We start from the raw sequence: 19,100 nt of genomic DNA, 5'->3' as shown, positions 1-19,100 counted from the left end.
ATCTAGAATGTATTTATTATTGTTATAATTGTTTTAATGATTGTTTAATATATGTTTATATTTAGGATCTTTAGATACGCTGTATTGTTACTTTAAATAATAAAGATTGTACGGTAAAGTTGTTTCAAGCCACAAACGAAATAGCCAAAAAATTTCGGCTTTAATATACGTTGCCTTGCATTATATTTCTGCGTCTTTTGTTATTGTGATGTCATCATCAACTTTGTTCTCCCTTCCTCATAATTAACTTCGATAGCAAACATACATAGTAAAACCCAAATTCTACCAGGCCGCGATTGAAAGAACACTTAGAGAAAACTTTATGATTGTACAAAAATATAGTTTATTACTCACCATGTGAAGAAGAAATCATCTGTACTGAAATAGACAAAAATGAAATAAATAATATATATTTGTAAGCTGATGAACATGAAAATTAAATACAGTAACTGTAATATATTATGATTTTTCTTTCTTATTTTTAAAGTATTAATTCAAGGTAATATTTAACCACTGTAACTGTCCAAATATTATTTTGCCAACTGTATAATAGATAGAAAAGATAATTTCGTCAAACATTCAGCTGTTAAGCGCCGATGAAAGTTTTGCAAAGTCATAAAAATCAAAGCAATGCAATTTGTAGCTATTTTAGTTTTGTAAGTAATGAAACGATATTCTAACCAAAAAATATAGTTTAAGAACAAACTCCCAAATGCATAAAAATTTATTGCTTAACATTCTATGAACCATTTGTCAATTTATTGCTGCGATATCACTTATTCAATGCGTATCCATATTAAGTTTGTGTTTATTTATCATTTTGAAAATAATATAAAAATATTTATTATTCATTTCTGCTGAATATTTTGAAAATAACATGCTTTGCTATTTTTGCATGTTTTATTTCGGCGAATGAGTAAAACATGTGCATTTCATACAAATTCAACAATTGACTACATGTATTTTGTTTTAGTAAGTAGTGATATTCTCATTTTATTATAAAGTAGATATATCAGTTAAAGAGAAAAACTATGCAAGAAAAAGTGCATTCTGTTGCATGATTGGATAATATATCATTAATTTCATCAAAACTGTTAAACAATTTTAAACCTTGTTATGTATCTGATACTTATGATCTAAAATGGTATTTCAAGTCGATTTTGTTCTTTTTGAGTGTAATAAAATTGTTGTAATAATATTTTGATTCAATAAAGGAAAATTTAGAATATTTTTTAATTCTTTGCTTCTTTTGTTTAAAAGACTGGAAAGAAAACACTTTGGTAAAAGTAATGCATTAACTTTTCATAATTATTTATCCAATAATTCAAAGGATTATCCTGGAAAAAAGGAAGATTCCTCCGAAGCAATGAAAGCAACAAAATGATATGAAAACTGCAGACTTTGTTGAATTGAGTCTGTTTATAAGAGATAAAGTTAATGTGCAACATTCTCATGACCCCTGATAAACACCGATTAAATTGTAGCACCAATTTAATCGGTTTTCAATTCCCATCACTCAATGTGCTGAAATCAATATAATAATTATTATAAAGTGTCGAATTGATTGAGTCTGTTTATGATAAAATATGAAAAAGCAACATTTCTTTCCAGTTAAAATCTTGTATGTATTTATTATTGTTATGATTGTTTTAATGATTATTATTATTATTATTTATAAAAACACTTAGAAAATACTTTATGCTTCTACAAAATATAGTTTATTCTTACCAGCTCTGCTCAACTTCGGTCCTGAAATAAATAAAAATGAAATAAATAATATATATAATTGTTAGCCGATGAAAATGAAATTTAAATACAATAACTGTATTTTATTATGATTGTTTTTCTTATTTTTAAAGTATAAACTTTAAGAAAATATTTAATCAGTGTATCTGTCCAAATATTATTTTTCAATATGTATAATAGATAAAAAATGATGATTTCGTCAAACATTGTTAAGTGCCGATGAAAGTTTTGCAAAGTCATAATTATCAAAGCAGTGAAATTTTATAAGCTATTTTAGTTTTGTTAGTAATGATACGATATTCTAACCAAAAAAAAATATCGTTAAGAACAAACTCACAAATGCATAAAATCTTATTGCTTAACATTCTATGAATCATTTGTCAATTTATTGCTGCGGTTTCACTTATACAATGCAAATCCATATAAAGTTTGTGTTTTATTATCATTTTGAAACTATTATTATTATTTATTATTTATTTCTGCTGAATTTTTGGAAATATCAAGCTTATTTTCCTTTGGCATTCAATATATAATAGCTGCCGGTTTCTTTTTGCCGCGTCGGTTTTTGGCAAATTCAATCCCTATTTTTACGCGTTTAAAAAAGATGAAAACTATCTTAAATTGTTATATTTACTAAAATGTTTAAGAGTTAATATGTGTTGTTTCTCTATCTTAACTACTTTTTTGTAAAAATGCATTTAAAAAATGCATTTCCAATGGCAAAGTGTGTTTTGCCATGGTATTTCGGTTATTTGCCATGGCAAAAATATTTTCCCATGGCCAGATTTTTCCTACATTGCCATGGCAAATTTGCCATGGCAATCTTTTTTTTAAAACAAGAGCGATCAGTAATCACATGTGTCGCCTCATCATTGCCAATTTTATGTTGGGTCAAGTTTTGTGACAGACAGACAGACGGACAGTGCACAACTAGACTTGGTACTGATCATTCCTGTAAAGTTTGGATAAAATTGCACCAGTAGTTTATGAGGAGTAGTCCGGACAAGCTTTTGTGTATCTGGCAACACACAGAAAAAAACACCTTTTTATCAAAGGGCCATAACTCAGCCAAAAATCATTTTACCAAAAAACCCTTGCAATATGCGCAAGGACTTGAGCTACAGATCAATCCTGTAAAGTTTCATTGAAATTGCATTAGTGGTATAAGAGAAGTAGTCCGGACAAACTTTAAAAATAAAAATTATTAAAGGGCCATAACTCTGACAAAAATCATTGAACCGGAAAATGCTGACAATATGCACAACAAGAAATGGTACTGATCATTCCTGTAAAGTTTGGATAAAATTGCAGTAGTTTATGAGGAGTAGTCCGGACAAGTTTTGTGCGTAACAGACAGACGGACAGACAGACGACGGAGAAGTGATCCCTTTATGTCGCCACTACTCCGTAGAGGTGACACAAAAATCACATAGCATTCTAAAACTTATCCTATGACATGTTCTTGGGGCCATTGTTATAGATTTATTATTAATCTTAATTTTTTTCATTTTGCCGTGGCAAAATTTGCCATGACAAAATTACCATGGCAATTCCATGGCAAAAATTTTGTGAGCCTATCCATCTTAATATCCACCAAAAAGTTTTTACATCTAGTCAGGAAGAAATTCGGCTATTTTGGCTTGTATTATATCGGTGAATAAGTAAAACATGTGGATGTCATAAAATTCACATTTAAATAATTTGTTTTCGTAAGTAATGATATTCTAATTTCATTATAAAATAGATATATGCGTTAAAGAACACAACTATGTATGAAATAATACATTATGTTACCTGATTAGATAATATCTTTTTAATTTATTCATAACTGTGAAGCAATATTTAACTTTGTTATGTATTAAGTACTTGTGTTCTAAAATTGTATCTCAAGTCGATCTTATTCTTGTTGAGTATTATAAATGTGTCGTAAATATATTTTGATTAAATAAAGGAAAATTTAGGATATGGTGTTGTTTGTTTACAATTCTATGCTAACCTTGTTGAAAAACACGAAAGAAAACACTTTGGAAAAAGTAATGTATAAGCTTTAATTTCATATTTAGTTATCCAACAATTAAAAGAATAAACCTAGAAAAACGGAGATCCCTCCGAAGCAATAAAAGCAACAAAAATATAAAAGCTGCAGATTGTTTTGAATTGAGTCTGATGATATGAGATAATGTTATTGTACAACATTCTCATGACCCCTAGCAACAAGCTAATCGGTTTTCAATTTCCAAAACTAAATGTGCTCGAATCAATATAATGACACTGAAATGTTTACATTTGTCAAACGACACATGATAAAAATATAGAAAAGGGTGAATCCCACAGAAGCAGGGAAAGCATCAAAAATATAAAGTGTCGAATTGATTGAGTCTGTTTATGATAAAATATGAAAAAGCAACATTTCTTTCCAGTTAAAATCTAGTACATGTAGTATGTATTTATTATTGTTATGATTGTTTAAATGATTGTTTAATATATGTTTATATTTAGGATCTTTAGATACGCTCTATTCTTACTTTAAATAATAATTTAAAAGATTTTACGGTAAAGTTGTTTCAAGCCAAAAACGAAATAGCCAAAAACTTTCGGCTTTAATAAACGTTGCCTTGCATTATGTTTCTGCGTCTTTAGTTACTGTGATGTTATCATCAACTTTGTTCTCCCTTCCTCATAATTAACTTGATAGCAAACATTCTTGTAAAACCCAAATTCTACCAGGCCGCGATTTAAAGAATACTTAGAGAAAACTTTATGCTAGTACAAAAATATAGTTTATTACTTACCATCTGAAGAAATCATCTTTACTGGAATAACTAAAAATGAAATAAATAATATATATTTTTAAACTGATGAACATGAAAAACTAAATAACTAACTTGATAGCAAACATTCATAGTAAAACCCAAATTCTACCAGGCCGCATTTGAAAGAACACTTAGAAAAATCTTTATGCTACTACAAAAATATAGTTTATTACTTACCATCCTCATAACGACCCTCTACTGAAATAAATAAAAATGAAATAAATAATATATATTTGTAAGCTGATGAACATGAAAAATAAATAGAGTAACTGTAATATATTATGATTTTTTCTTTCTTAGTTTCAAGTATTAACTTCAAGGTAATATTTAACCACTGTAACTGTCCAAATATTATTTTCAAATTGTATAATAGATAGAAAAGATGATTTCGTCATACATTCAGCTGTAAAGCGCCGATGAAACATTCTTTGAATCATTTGTCAATTTATTTCTGCGTTTTCACTAATTCAAAGCATATCCATATTAAGTTTGTGTTTAATTATCATTTTGAAAATAATATTATTATTTATTATTCATTTCTGCTGAATATTTTGGAAATATCAAGCTTATTTTCTTTTGGCATTCAATAGATGTTTGTGAGGCTATCCCTCTTTATATCCCCTGAAAAAAGTATTTACATCTAGTCAGGAAGAAATTCGGCTATTTTGGCTTGAATTATATCGGCAAATAAGTAAATCATGCGAATGTCATAGAAATATAACATTTAATTTTTTTTGTTTTTGTAAGTTATGATATTGCAATTTCATTATAGAATAGATATATGCGTTAAAAAACAAAACTATGTATGAAATAATGCATTCTGTTACCTGATTGGTTATTCATAACTGTGAAGCAATATTCAACCTTGTTACATATTTGATACTTATGTTCTAAAATTGTATCTCAAGTCGATCTTGTTCTTGTTGAATGTTATAAATGTGTCGTAATAATAATTTGATTCAATAAAGGAAAATTTAGAATACGGTGTTGTTTGTTTACAATTCTATGCTAACCTTGTTTAAAAGACATGAAAGAAAACACTCTGGAAACAGTAATGCATAAGGTTTTCATATTTAGTTATCCAACAATTAAAAGGATAAACCTAGTAAAAAGGGAGATCCCCCTGAAGCAATGAAAGCAACAAAAATATGAAAGCTGCAGATTTTGTTGCATTGAGTCTGTTGATAAGAACAATGTTAATGTGCAACATTCTCATGACCACTTGCATCAATCTAATCGGTTTTCAATTCCCAACACTAAATGTGCTGGAATCAATATAATGACACTGAAATGTTTACATTTTGTCAAACGACACATGATAAAAATATAGAAAAGTGTGGATCCCACAGAAGCAGGAAAGCTACAGAATTATAAAGTGTCGAATTGATTGAGTCTTTTTATGATAAAATATGAAAAAGGAACATTTCTTCTAGTTGAAATCTAGTATTTATTTATAATTGTTATGATTGTTTTAATGATTGTTTAATATATGTTTATATTAAGGATCTTTAGATACGCTGTATTTTCTTTTGTCATTCAATAGAATTTTGTGAGCCTATTCATCTTTATATCATGTATATCAAGTGCAAACGTATTTACATCCTTTATCGACAAAGTTGTTAAGTGTCGAATTGAATGAGTCTGTTTATGAGAAATGAGAATAAGAATTAACAACATTTTTACCAGTTAAAATCTGGTATGTATTTATTATTGTAACAGTTATGATTGTTTTAAAGTTAATCTTATCTTTAACGGTATCTAAACACATTGTTATTTCATGTGTATGCAGTACACTATATTAACGCAAATATCATTTTCAAATGTTTTATGTAAACATCTTTGACACTTGGCCAGCCATGATACCGGTTGTGCGAAAGACATAGCTCCTTCCGAAGCTTAGATGTTGAAATTTAAGTTGAAACTGTTATCCATTGCGTTGTTTATACATATTAAGTCAAAATTATAAAGCAGAAATGTGTCCATAATTTCAAGTTTGTGTGCTTAAAGTTGTATGTTAAGTTAACATATAGACATACAGCAGAATAAAAAACTATTAAATAGATTTTAATTAATTTTGCATTACAAAATAATGATAGAAACAATTTTAAGCAAATAAAAAGTAACTATCACCAGCTTGTTTCATAGTTTTATGCCCATTTATCTGACCATTTGCTTATTTGTTGAACTTTGTTAATACATATTAAGTCGAAGTTATAAAGCAGAAATGTATCCGTAATTTCCAGATTGTGTGCTTAATGTTGTATGCTAAGGCATGTGTAAGGTTACAGTACGCTCACCGCGGGTTTTGCTTTTTCTGCGATACCACCGCGGACGATTTATTTTTATCGCGGACAAACGCGGGGGTTCGTCCGCGATGAAAGCCTAATTTCCCCCGCGATCCCCGGTGTTCAGTTGTTTCCACCGCGGACAAAATACTGACGACCGTTCTTCATTCGTCGATAAAATCAATCACCCGTTTCCTGCGGGGGAACGCCAAGGTCAGTTGGTCAGTATAAATTAACCTCCAAAAATAATAGACGTTTTATTATTTTTTAACGTCATCTTTTTTACACAATGACTTGAAAATTGACCACAATCGTCTCCTTAAATGTTATTATACGTTAAATTTTTTGAACGGCATAATTACCGCTGTCCTTTTTTTGTTGTTGTTTTTAATATTTTTGTTATAAACGTCCATAAAACTATTCGTCCACATACCAATATTTTTACAACTGAAATCGTCTTTTATCACTGTCATCTTTACTTTTTCATTCCTTGTGGTTCTCAAAGTATTATTGCTGTTAAACTATATGGGAGCCATAAATATGATACTTAGTATAAAAAAGGACATTTGTGCTGATTTCTCAATGATGACTGACGCTACAGTACATGTACTGTAAGAGGTCGATGAGTGTGAATACAAGACAAGACATAAATAAAATACATGTACATATCTTAGAAATAAAAGAAAACGATATTTAAACCATCTATAAGATTTTATTTGTATGCAATTTTATTCTTTAAAAACGGGTACACTTGTTTGTTTGTGTTTTTTTACAGTAAAAACCCCGTCGAAAATGGACATGAGAAATATGCATTACACTTGCCAAAAAGTTTGTGTATACTGTTTGACACAAATTCACCCATTAAAAAAATAATAATTAGGCTGCCTTTTACAAATTATAAAATTACATTATTATCCTCGGAATTAATTTCAATGAAAACTTAATATAACAAGATATGTTTGTAAAACATGTATGCCCCCTATCAGCAGCCAATTAGTCATGTGATAAGGTTATTATTCATGACGTCTGACCCAGTGATCAAACAATTAATAAGGGTTATAAAGTATCTTCTGGTCATGACCTTGACCTTTGACCCCTTGACCCAAAACTCAATAGGGGTCATCTGCAGGTCACGACCAATCATCATACAAAGTTTGAAGTTCCTAGGCCTAGGCGATTTTAGTAAATTGATCAGAAACCGTTTTTACCTACAAGGTCAATGTGACCTTGACCTTTGACCCCTTGACCCCAAAATCAATAGGGGTCATCTGCTGGTCATGACCAATCACCATGCCAAGTTTGAAGTTCTTAGGCCTAAGGGTTCTCTTATTATTGATCGGAAACCGTTTTAACATACAAGGTCAATGTGACCTTGACCTTTGACCCCAAAATCAATAGGGGTCATCTGCTGGTCATGACCAATCACCATGCCAAGTTTCTAGGCCGAAGCGTTCTTTAGTTATTGATCAGAAACCGTTTTTACTTACAAGGTCATTGTGACCTTGACCTTTGACCCCTTGATCCCAAAATCAATAGGAGTAATCTGCTGGTCATGACAAATCACCATACCAAGTTTGAAGTTCCTAGGCCTAAGCGTTCTTGAGTTATTGATCAGAAACCGTTTTTACTTACAAGGTCATTGTGACCTTGACCTTTGACCCCTTGATCCCAAAATCAATAGGAGTAATCTGCTGGTCATGACAAATCACGATACCAAGTTTGAAGTTCCTAGGCCTAAGCGTTCTTGAGTTATTGATCAGAAAATGTTTTTACTTAAAAGGTCAATGTGACCTTGACCTTTGACCCCTTCACCTAAAACTCAATAGGGGTCATCTGCTGGTCATGACCAATCATCACACAAAGTTTGAAGGTCCTAGGCCTAAGCGTTTTTAGTTAATTGATCAGAAACCGTTTTTACCTACAAGGTCAATGTGACCTTGACCTTTGACCCCTTGACCCCAAAATCAATAGGTCATCTGCTGGTCATGACCAATCACCATACCAAGTTTGAAGTTCCTAGGCATAAGGGTTCTTAAGTTATTGATCCGAAAGCATTTTTACCTACAAGGTCAATGTGACCTTGACCTTTGACCCCTAGACCCCAAAATCAATAGGGGTCATCTACTGATCATGACCAATCACCATCTCAAGTTTGAAGTCCCTAGGCCTAAGGGTTCTTTCATTATTGATCGGAAACCGTTTTTACCTACAAGGTCAATGTGACCTTGACCTTTGACCCCTTAACGCCAAAATCAATAGGGGTCATCTGATTGGTCATAGCCAATCACCATACCAAGTTTGAAGTTCCTAGGCCTAAGGGTTCTTTTGTTATTGATCAGAAACCGTTTTTTAATTAAAAGGTCAATGTGACCTTGACCTTTGACCCTTGACCCCAAAATCTATACGGGTCATCTACTGATCATGACCAATCACCATACCAAGTTTGAAGTTCCTAGGCCTTAAGGTTCTTTAGTTATTGATCGGAAACCATTTTTATGTACAAGGTCAATGTGACCTTGACCTTTGACCCCAAAATCAATAGGGGTCATTTACTGATCATGACCAATCACCATACCAAGTTTAATGTTCCTAAGCCTTAAGGTTCTTTAGGTATTGATCGGAAACCATTTTTACCTACAAGGTCAATGTGACCTTGACCTTTGACCCCTTGACCCCAAAATCAATAGGGGTCATCTACTGGTCATGACCAATCACCATACCAAGTTTGAAGTTCCTAGGCCTTAAGGTTCTTTAGTTATTGATCAGAAACCGTTTTTGCTTTTAAGGTCAATGTGACCTTGACCTTTGACCCCTTGACCCCAAAATCAATAGGGGTCATCTACTGGTCATGACCAATCACCATACCAAGTTTGAAGTTCCTAGGCCTTAAGGTTCTTTAATTATTGATAGGAAACTGTTTTTGCTTTCAAGGTCAATGTGACCTTGACCTTTGACCCCTTGACTCCAAAATCAATAGGGGTCATCTACTGGTCATGACCAATCACCATACCAAGCTTGAAGTTCCTAGGCCTTAAGGTTCTTTAGTTATTGATCGGAAACCGTTTATGCTTTCAAGGTCAATGTGACCTTGACCTTTGACCCCTTGACTCCAAAATCAATAGGGGTCATCTACTGGTCATGACCAATCACCATACCAAGTTTGAAGTTCCTAGGCCTTAAGGTTCTTTAGTTATTGATCGGAAACCGTTTTTGCTTTCAAGGTCAATGTGACCTTGACCTTTGACCCCTTGACCCAAAAATCAATAGGGGTCATCTACTGGTCATGACCAATCACCATACCAAGTTTGAAGTTCCTAGGCCTTAAGGTTCTTTAGTTATTGATCGGAAACCGTTTCTGCTTTCAAGGTCAATGTGACCTTGACCTTTGACCCCTTGACCCAAAAATCAATAGGGGTCATCTACTGGTCATGACCAATCACCATACCAAGTTTGAAGTTCCTAGGCCTTAAGGTTCTTTAGTTATTGATCGGAAACCGTTTCTGCTTTCAAGGTCAATGTGACCTTGACCTTTGACCCCTTGACCCCAAAATCAATAGGGGTCATCTACTGGTCATGACCAATCACCATACCAAGTTTGAAGTTCCTAGGCCTTAAGGTTCTTTAGTTATTGATCGGAAACCGTTTTTGCTTTCAAGGTCAATGTGACCTTGACCTTTGACCCCTTGACCCCAAAATCAATAGGGGTCATCTACTGGTCATGACCAATCACCATACCAAGTTTGAAGTTCCTAGGCCTTAAGGTTCTTTAGTTATTGATCGGAAACCGTTTTTGCTTTCAAGGTCAATGTGACCTTGACCTTTGACCCCTTGACCCCAAAATCAATAGGGGTCATCTACTGGTCATGACCAATCACCATACCAAGTTTGAAGTTCCTAGGCCTTAAGGTTCTTTAGTTATTGATCGGAAACCGTTTTTGCTTTCAAGGTCAATGTGACCTTGACCTTTGACCCCTTGACCCCAAAATCAATAGGGGTCATCTACTGGTTATGACCAATCACCATACCAAGTTTGAAGTTCCTAGGCCTTAAGGTTCTTTAGTTATTGATCGGAAACCGTTTTTGCTTTCAAGGTCAATGTGACCTTGACCTTTGACCCCTTGACCCCAAAATCAATAGGGGTCATCTACTGGTTATGACCAATCACCATACCAAGTTTGAAGTTCCTAGGCCTTAAGGTTCTTTAGTTATTGATCGGAAACCGTTTTTGCTTTCAAGGTCAATGTGACCTTGACCTTTGACCCCTTGACCCCAAAATCAATAGGGGTCATCTACTGGTCATGACCAATCACCATACCAAGTTTGAAGTTCCTAGGCCTAAGGGTTCTTTAGTTATCACTCGGAAACCATTTGGTCTACGGACCGACGGACCGACGGACCGACAAGTGCAAAGCAATATACCCCCTTTTTTTCAAAATGGGGGCATAATAAATACAAGAAAGCAAAGACAATTAATTTCAATTGTATGTACTTAAAACTACATGTTGTCTACAAATACTATTATTCCCATGAACAATAATATCTTAAGATAAAAATAAAATGAAATATTTTAACTTGAAAATCGGGCGATGGAAGTTCTTAGAAAATAACTGCCATGTGCTTGTTTGCCTTATAAACATGTATGTACATGCTGTTCATAATAAAATAACAAAAAGTATAACGTCAAGTTTAACAAAATTCTGCAAAAAAAAAATCTATAAAAAAAGTAAAAAAGAACAAACAAACAAACTACTAAAACAAAAATGAAAATAAACTTCAACAGTTGATACAAACTTCAAAACAGATACATTACGCTCACACCTGTAATTAGATAAATCAAGAATATCATTTAATGTATATTTTGGTGAAATAAACGCTTTCTTTTAATGTTCCAAATAAAATATAAGACTTTATGATCAACATGCAAATAAACAGTAAAACGCATGAAAGAGACGTCCTGGAATAGTGCCTGAATAAATTGTTGAGGGTAACGTTTTCAAAGTTTTTAAATAAGAAACAAAAGTTGGCATATAAATTGTTGTTGTATCTTTTTCATAAATGTCATATGCCGAATTTTTCATTATTTGACTTCAAGTTTTTCACTACCATGAAGTTGCGACGACAATGATTTATCTTGATGTCAAATACATATTATACATTACCCAACACAATAACAAGAAGAAGAACAAGAAATACACTGCATTTGTACATGTACTTTTATTACAACAAAAAAAGAAAACAAACAAACAAATTTTACATATAGTTATATGTACAGTACATGTTACAGTACGTACGTATACTGATGATTAAATACAGTAATTAATTTTTAAAATTTAAGGTTTCCACCGTTGACCGGTGTTTGACCGCCGCGTTCCTCCGCAATTTACCGCTGCGTTCCGCGGCGGAAACGGTTTCAGCCGCCGATTTATGTCCACGGTGGTGGAAATTTTCTGACAATATCTGAGCAAATTTTCGTCCGCGGTAAACCTCATCCGCGGGGTCACGCGGGTTTTGAAAAAGTCGCGCTGAGCGTACTGTAGGTTACATATAGACAAATAGCAGAACGAAAACTATTCAATCGAATTTATGAAAGTTTGCTTTAAAAAATAATGATAGAAACATTTTTAGAAAATCAAAATATTCTAGAAAAGCTGAGCATTATACTAGCAAAAGTCAAGACATCATAATAGGCTAGTGTGTCTTTGTTAAAATGTCTGGAGGTTGAATATGTTAAGATTTCAAAGTCATCGTAAATCCGGTTACTAATGTAGATAAATTTAATTTCTAAAATTGTAGCCTACTTTTTTAAGACTTTTCAGTCTACGCTAAATGTTTCATGGAATTGTGACACATAATTAAATAATACAAACGGTTTAAAGACTTATGTATGAGTTATATGCCCTTGAAATGACCTTTAGAAATTATAAATAACAATAATGACCGTTTGTTTAAGAAATCATACTGATTTATAAATTAAAAAACATACTACAATATAATTATAAAAATAAAACTTGATAAAATTACATTATTATCATAAGCTTATGGTCAGCTCTCAAAATAGGTGTGACCTAGATAGTCTGTTATTTCATGCATACTAATATTGCACTTGAAAAGAATGATATGTTCCGGAGCAAAATACAAAACTGTTTTTGGTAGGTTTAAAACGTTTAGCAATGATTAAGTGCATGCGCCATTCGTTCTTAAGACGGTATACAAACATATTTCTTTCATACAAATATTTTGGAAGTATTATTGTTTACACAATTGTTGACGATAACTTTGTAAGCTACAGGCAGCAGATACATATTTTTCAATAGTATGAAACTTAATGTTGAGAAATCAACGGTCAGATTTTAGCTTTATTTCTTAATTTATATGGATATTCTAAGAACAATTATTTTCGCAAAACTTTGTGATTTAATCATATAGCCTTCAGATCAGTGAGTAACAGTTTTCATATAACGCGTGTGACTGATATCATAAAAATGGAATACCTGTGTCGTATGGAGACGATTATGGTTAGTTTCGGTAAAGAATTTTAAAACAAGAAGCGCCTCAATGCGACGAAAACCAAATTTTCAACGACCAAGTTTTTATGTGACAGCAATAAATAGGTTTAAGTGCACTGACGTTATTTAGTAGATGCTGAAAATTCTATTGTTAGCAAATAACCTTGACCTTGCTCCCAGATATCTAAGTGGCAATCTTTAGCTGCCACACAGCAAGTTTGGTGTCAAAGGTCAAAGCAAACTCAAGTTTTTACGTGAAAACTGAATACATTAACCTTGATCACAGACACCTGGGATGCAATCCAAAGCTGCATCTTGATATAAGCTACCCATACATACAGTTTGGTGTCAAAAGGCCACAGCAAACTCAAGTTATTGAGTGGAAACTGAATTCCTATTTTAAGTAACAGTGACATTGACCTTAACAATTGACACCTGGGTAGCAATTCCAAGTTGCCTCTTGATATAACTTACCCATACACCAAGTTTGGTGTCAATATGCCAAAGCAAACTCAAATAATTGAGCGGAAACTGAATTTCTATTTTTAGAACCAGTGACCTTGACCTTGATCACAGACACCTCGGTAGCAATACCAAGCTGCCATTTTACATAAGCTATCCATACATCAAGCTTGGTGTCAATATGCTAAAGGAAATTTAAATAATTGAGCATAAACTGAATTTCTATTTTTAAGTAACAGTGACCTTGACCTTGATCACAGACACATAAGTAGCTATCCCACCCTGCTTCTTGATATAAGCTACCTACACACCAAGTTTGGTGTCAATAGGCTAAAGCAAATTAAACTTATTGAGGGAAACTGAATTTCTATTTTAAGTAACAGTAACCTTGACCTTAATCACAGTAACCTGGGTAGCAATCCCAAGCTGCCTCTTGTTCTAATCTATCCATACACCAAGTTTTGTGTTTATAGACCACAAGCAAACTAAAGTTATGGAGCGGAAACCAAAAGTTGACCTCCCCCGCCGAGTTCGGCATTACAATAACCCGGTTTTCAAAAAAAAATCGATTAAATGATTTAGGCAATTAAAATCTTAAAACTACAATTAAAATTATATATCAGAGAGTTTGAACAAATTGAAGTACATTTGTCTTTTGCATTGCTATCGAAATAGTAATTCAAATTGAAATTGGAAATTTTCTCACTTTCGTTTTATCTTCAAATTCGATAGTGATCTTGTGTATTGTTTTTAATGTATTTCAAAAAGGAATAATTGTTTATTTTAAATGTGTTGCATTCATGGAAGAGGAACTAAGTTCAATTCCTTATTGGTGAATAAACTTGTTCTGTTTTGTTCTGTTTAATATCTTCATTTTAGCTTTTGCAGAGGAATGACATGTAAATTACTGATTCTTGAAAATCGTCCTGCAAGCATTGTTGTTGTTGGTTTTTTGGTACCATTAGTACTTTCTCCTATGTTTTTTCTGATTGGATGATTCATGTATTCCTCACTTAAATACTTAAAAATCACCCTTAGGATGTGTTGCCTGCTTTTAAATTTGTCATATGCAGGTTCCCCTTTCAAAATTCCATATCCAGATTCTCCCATGATTGTTTTCTCGTTAAGAGTACATGCATTTAACTTCTTTGAAGCCATTCAACAATTTCATGGTATGGAACTTACGTGTTACAACGAAGGTTCCAAGTCAACTACTATATGAACAAATTTGTTCTAAATTTGAAACTTTCCGTTTCCAGGAGGCCTGTTCATGAACAGTCACCATCACAACGAGCCTGTCACTTTTTCCGTTTTTGGACGCTCTTTATGGATTTTTTGTTTTTATTCTATTTTATCGCAACATCGCCGTCGTTTATGCGGTATGGAAGCTGAACAATGTGGCCCAATTTCATTCAATCTGAGATAATTCTACGATCCTTGGAGATCGATCATCACTACATTTTTTGTTGTTGTTTTTCTGGTACTTTCAGTTCTTTTAATTCTTTTTATTTGCCTATTGTAAGTTGGATGATTCCAGTATTCTTCAGTTAAATACTGTATTATCACCCTTAGAATTTGTTGCCTGCTTTAAAGCTGCAGGCCTCCAGATGAGTCAAAATATTTCAATAAAATAAAACTTGAGAGATATGTAAAACAATTTAGCAAATGTAAAATAATTCAAGATTAAAGTAACAATTTACATGTTATGTGCGGTAAATGGCTGTTTTTCAGTTTTGTAACTATTTCTACTGCGTTTCTAACGCAGTTAAGGCTATTTATGCATATTTCTACCACTTTTTGGTAGTTTGCATGGGTGGAAAGTGCAAATTATAATGTGGAAACTGCTTCCTTTTGGTTATTTCGCACAATCATACATTCAAATACATTTTCAAAATTTTCATGAACATTAGCGTGAATCTTGAGGAGTGCTGCTTTAACAGCTAAGCTTTTAAATGCAGGCTTCATAAGTTCTATAACAATTCCGCTTTTCATGGATATCTATTTAGTTTAAGATTAAATGTTCCATGATAATTACCGCCGTAATAACACGTTTTCAGATGCTGTAAATGTAAAATTTAATGTAAAAAGTTCAATTCTGCTTAAGGTGGACGTGAACAGTAGATTGCTCTGTACAGTACCGTCGTCCATGAATAAGCTAAATCGGAGATCAAATATGCAACATTTTCAACTTATTCCTATTAGGGATTCCTTATTATCTCTATTTCAACGACGATTTCCGTGATTAAAGGTGAAATTCCAAATGATAGGGTATTGATAAGATACATCATTGTTTGCATGCTTATGAAATACTGGTTTCAATTTATAGTCGTAATATCGTATTCAGTTTTCACATCCTAGAATTTAACATATTTTTTTAACCTTATCATGTTGCTTCAGTTTGTGCCTCACTTGATTTGCAACGCGCAATATTACAATCTATGTGATTGCAGACCTTCTGGTTCGCTTAGAATCTTTTAATACTTATTTATATTATGTTATCGAACACTTTATCATCACGTAACACGATATAATTCTATAGCATCTTTGCAGTGTCCCCTATACATATCTGTACGTAATGATAATTGAATGGAATAAATTAAAGTAATTAAAAATGAAGAGAACGTAAAAATAACCTTCAATAATAATTTACTAACGAAAAATTAATACACACACCAACATATACATATATTTTAGAAAGGCTATATCATTCAAACTATATGTGGTTAAATGTGAGCGATATAGGACAGAACATATTGATGATAGTATTGTCAGTCAAAACTTTATAGCAAACAAATTCTCTAATACTTGAAGGTACAATGATATTAATTACGTGTTAGCGGAATTGTGCAATATTGCAATATTTGTTGATATGCCTTTGTCAATATATTTAAGCTTTTGTGGACTTCAGCATAAAATTTTATTTTTTAAATATTATCGGTTGTTAACTTCTTACTAGTTCTTAAAACAAAAATTAACAATTACCAGCTGCCAAATTGATCGATTTATACTCGTTACCCAATATAATTACTAGTATCTCAATAAATGATAGCATATGTTCTATTTATTCATTTATTTATTTAAATTTACACAAATAGATACACGGATTTACTTTTAGAAGTACTCTTATCTCGTAAAATGATATGTTGTAAGGTTCCCTTTAGTAAATGGTATAAAGATTAGAACAATAAAGCTTATATAATCGCTTATACAATACCATGCTTAAACTGCAAGAATGCTTATTAAGTCTTACTGAAGGGTTGCTTCGAAACGGTCAGTTCTGGAATGGCCTCCTTATCCAGATATTCTTTTCTCTTCTTCTTTTCTGCAAAAGTATCAACAACAAATCAAATAATATTTTAGCCTTTTGTTGGCAAATGCATGGAATTATCAGTACATTATATCTATATAATTAAATATCAGCGTTTTACCTTGTTTTTACTATCTAATGTTTGCATCATGATATGCAAGATAACCTTTCGCCTTGTTTTTTTATACTTTTGCCTTGCATTTTTCAACGATATATGTCTCAAAATAAGATAAACAAAAACGCCATAGAACTTTCTTTACAAATAGATATTATCAAGTGGCATTAATGCATTATGTTCCTTGATAGGATAATGCAATTGGGTATGAATTTGTTCATTAGTGTTACAAGCACTTTAAGGTAGAACACCCTTAATGGGCACTATAAGGAACTGTAAAATTGACAACAAATGACATTTATATGCCTTAAATGTCACCTGTATGCAAAATTTAAACAAAATTTACCGTGTGGGTTATGAGTTATGGACATTTTTCTGAACTAGAACGTTGCCATTAGAAGAGCTTTTTTCAGATATGGGGAAACTCTAAATAATCTATAGTATCATCATTATGAAAAATGTTTTCTTATTGCTCATTGTTAATAAACAAATAATGACATTTAGGTAACATATTAAACAAGCAAAATAATTGTTTTTAAACGAAATGTTTTTAATATATATAAAAATGTAACCCTACCGCATCACTTTTTAAACAATTATTTCACCATTTCCCTGTGTAAAAGCCTTATTTAAAATATCCCTTAAATTTTCCACAATGAGGGGCTGTTTTCAAAGTTTGCCTAAAATTTCTAAAATGTATATTGGTTGGTCTTGCAAAATATAAAATACTTTTACCGTGTAGTTTTTATTTTATTAAATTTTGAAAATATCTGGTATCATATTTGCTATTAAATTTGGCATTATTTAGTAAATAAATACCTAAACAATTATATAATTAAAATGAAACACTTTTTTCTTCCATTAAGGATCTGAAAGATTAATAAAAAAATGTTTAAAAGGAAAAAAAAAAGAATGAAAAAAAGTTGCCTCTTCTGGGGTTTGAACCCACGCCCCTCAGTTTCAATGCACTTTACAGTGATTCTATCCTATTTGAATACTCTTCAAAGTGGAGATAGTGCATTAGGGGTGTACTACCTTAAAGCTTGTCAAGTAATTAATGCTTATTTTCTAATGTTGTATCACAAGAAGATCAAGCTATTAAAAAGATTTGCTACATAGCAATAGTTACGATATTTTAATGGCTCTTCCCAATTCTTTGCTATATTTGTTTAAAATGTGTAAATCAACATTAATTATTTCATAACCGCTAAATTGTTATTATCTTAATATAATTTTCTTTAAATGATTATTTTATTTAAACATTAAGTATAAGAAGGGGTCTATACATAGTGTAATGCAAATGTTTATCATTTCTTTCTATTTCCTTTCTTTAATTTCTTTTTATGACATTTAATGTTTTATGTTCTCTTTAAATGAGTTATGACATAGTTCATAATGATTAAATTAATTCAGGCTTTCAAGATTGATATAACAATCATACACTACGAACATATCAATGATGATTCTAAATTCTCACCTGTCAATGATTCGGGTAATGTTGGCAAGTTAGCTATTGGTTCGCTCGGTATGTTTTTAACTTCATCATTCGCCTTTTCAGCCATATCTCCTTTTTACCTCTGAAAAAATAAACAATAAGTTTATAAGAATACTAGTTTCTTGGCTTACGATAGGCAGTAACTGTAAATCATGGAATTATGGTAAAATATTAACAACTTTGTAACAAGTAATAGCATAATGTTTAATACATGCATATAAAATCTGTAACCATAACTTACATTGAACCATATACAACATTGATAACATTGTGTCTATATAAAGTTAAAACAAAAATACCTATTTCATAAACACGGTTTCAATCTTATGTTCTGTCTATAAATATTTGAACATAAATAACTTGCAAATAGC

At 32.0% G+C, this 19,100-nt stretch overlaps 1 protein-coding gene across 1 annotated transcript in view; it reads right to left on the bottom strand.

The window, feature by feature from the left end:
* The window catches only part of LOC132746893 (uncharacterized), a 49,732-nt gene extending 30,919 nt beyond the window's left edge, over positions 1-18,813 (bottom strand). The window contains exons 1-5 of the mRNA XM_060736171.1: positions 18,712-18,813; positions 17,063-17,134; positions 4,737-4,757; positions 4,539-4,568; positions 1,729-1,749 (exon numbers count right to left, since the gene is read on the bottom strand). Coding sequence (XP_060592154.1) covers positions 1,729-1,749; positions 4,539-4,568; positions 4,737-4,757; positions 17,063-17,134; positions 18,712-18,796 — 229 coding nt within the window. The 5' untranslated portion in view covers positions 18,797-18,813. The remainder of the gene's footprint in view (positions 1-1,728; positions 1,750-4,538; positions 4,569-4,736; positions 4,758-17,062; positions 17,135-18,711) is intronic.
* Between the last annotated feature and the right edge of the window lie 287 nt (positions 18,814-19,100).

This window comes from Ruditapes philippinarum, unplaced genomic scaffold (assembly GCF_026571515.1).
Source record: "Ruditapes philippinarum isolate M1 unplaced genomic scaffold, ASM2657151v2 ctg3547_1_1_1_1, whole genome shotgun sequence".
NCBI lineage: Eukaryota > Metazoa > Mollusca > Bivalvia > Venerida > Veneridae > Ruditapes > Ruditapes philippinarum.
The sequence above is the reverse complement of the archived record's forward strand: the minus strand, read 5'-3'. Positions and strand labels throughout refer to the sequence as shown.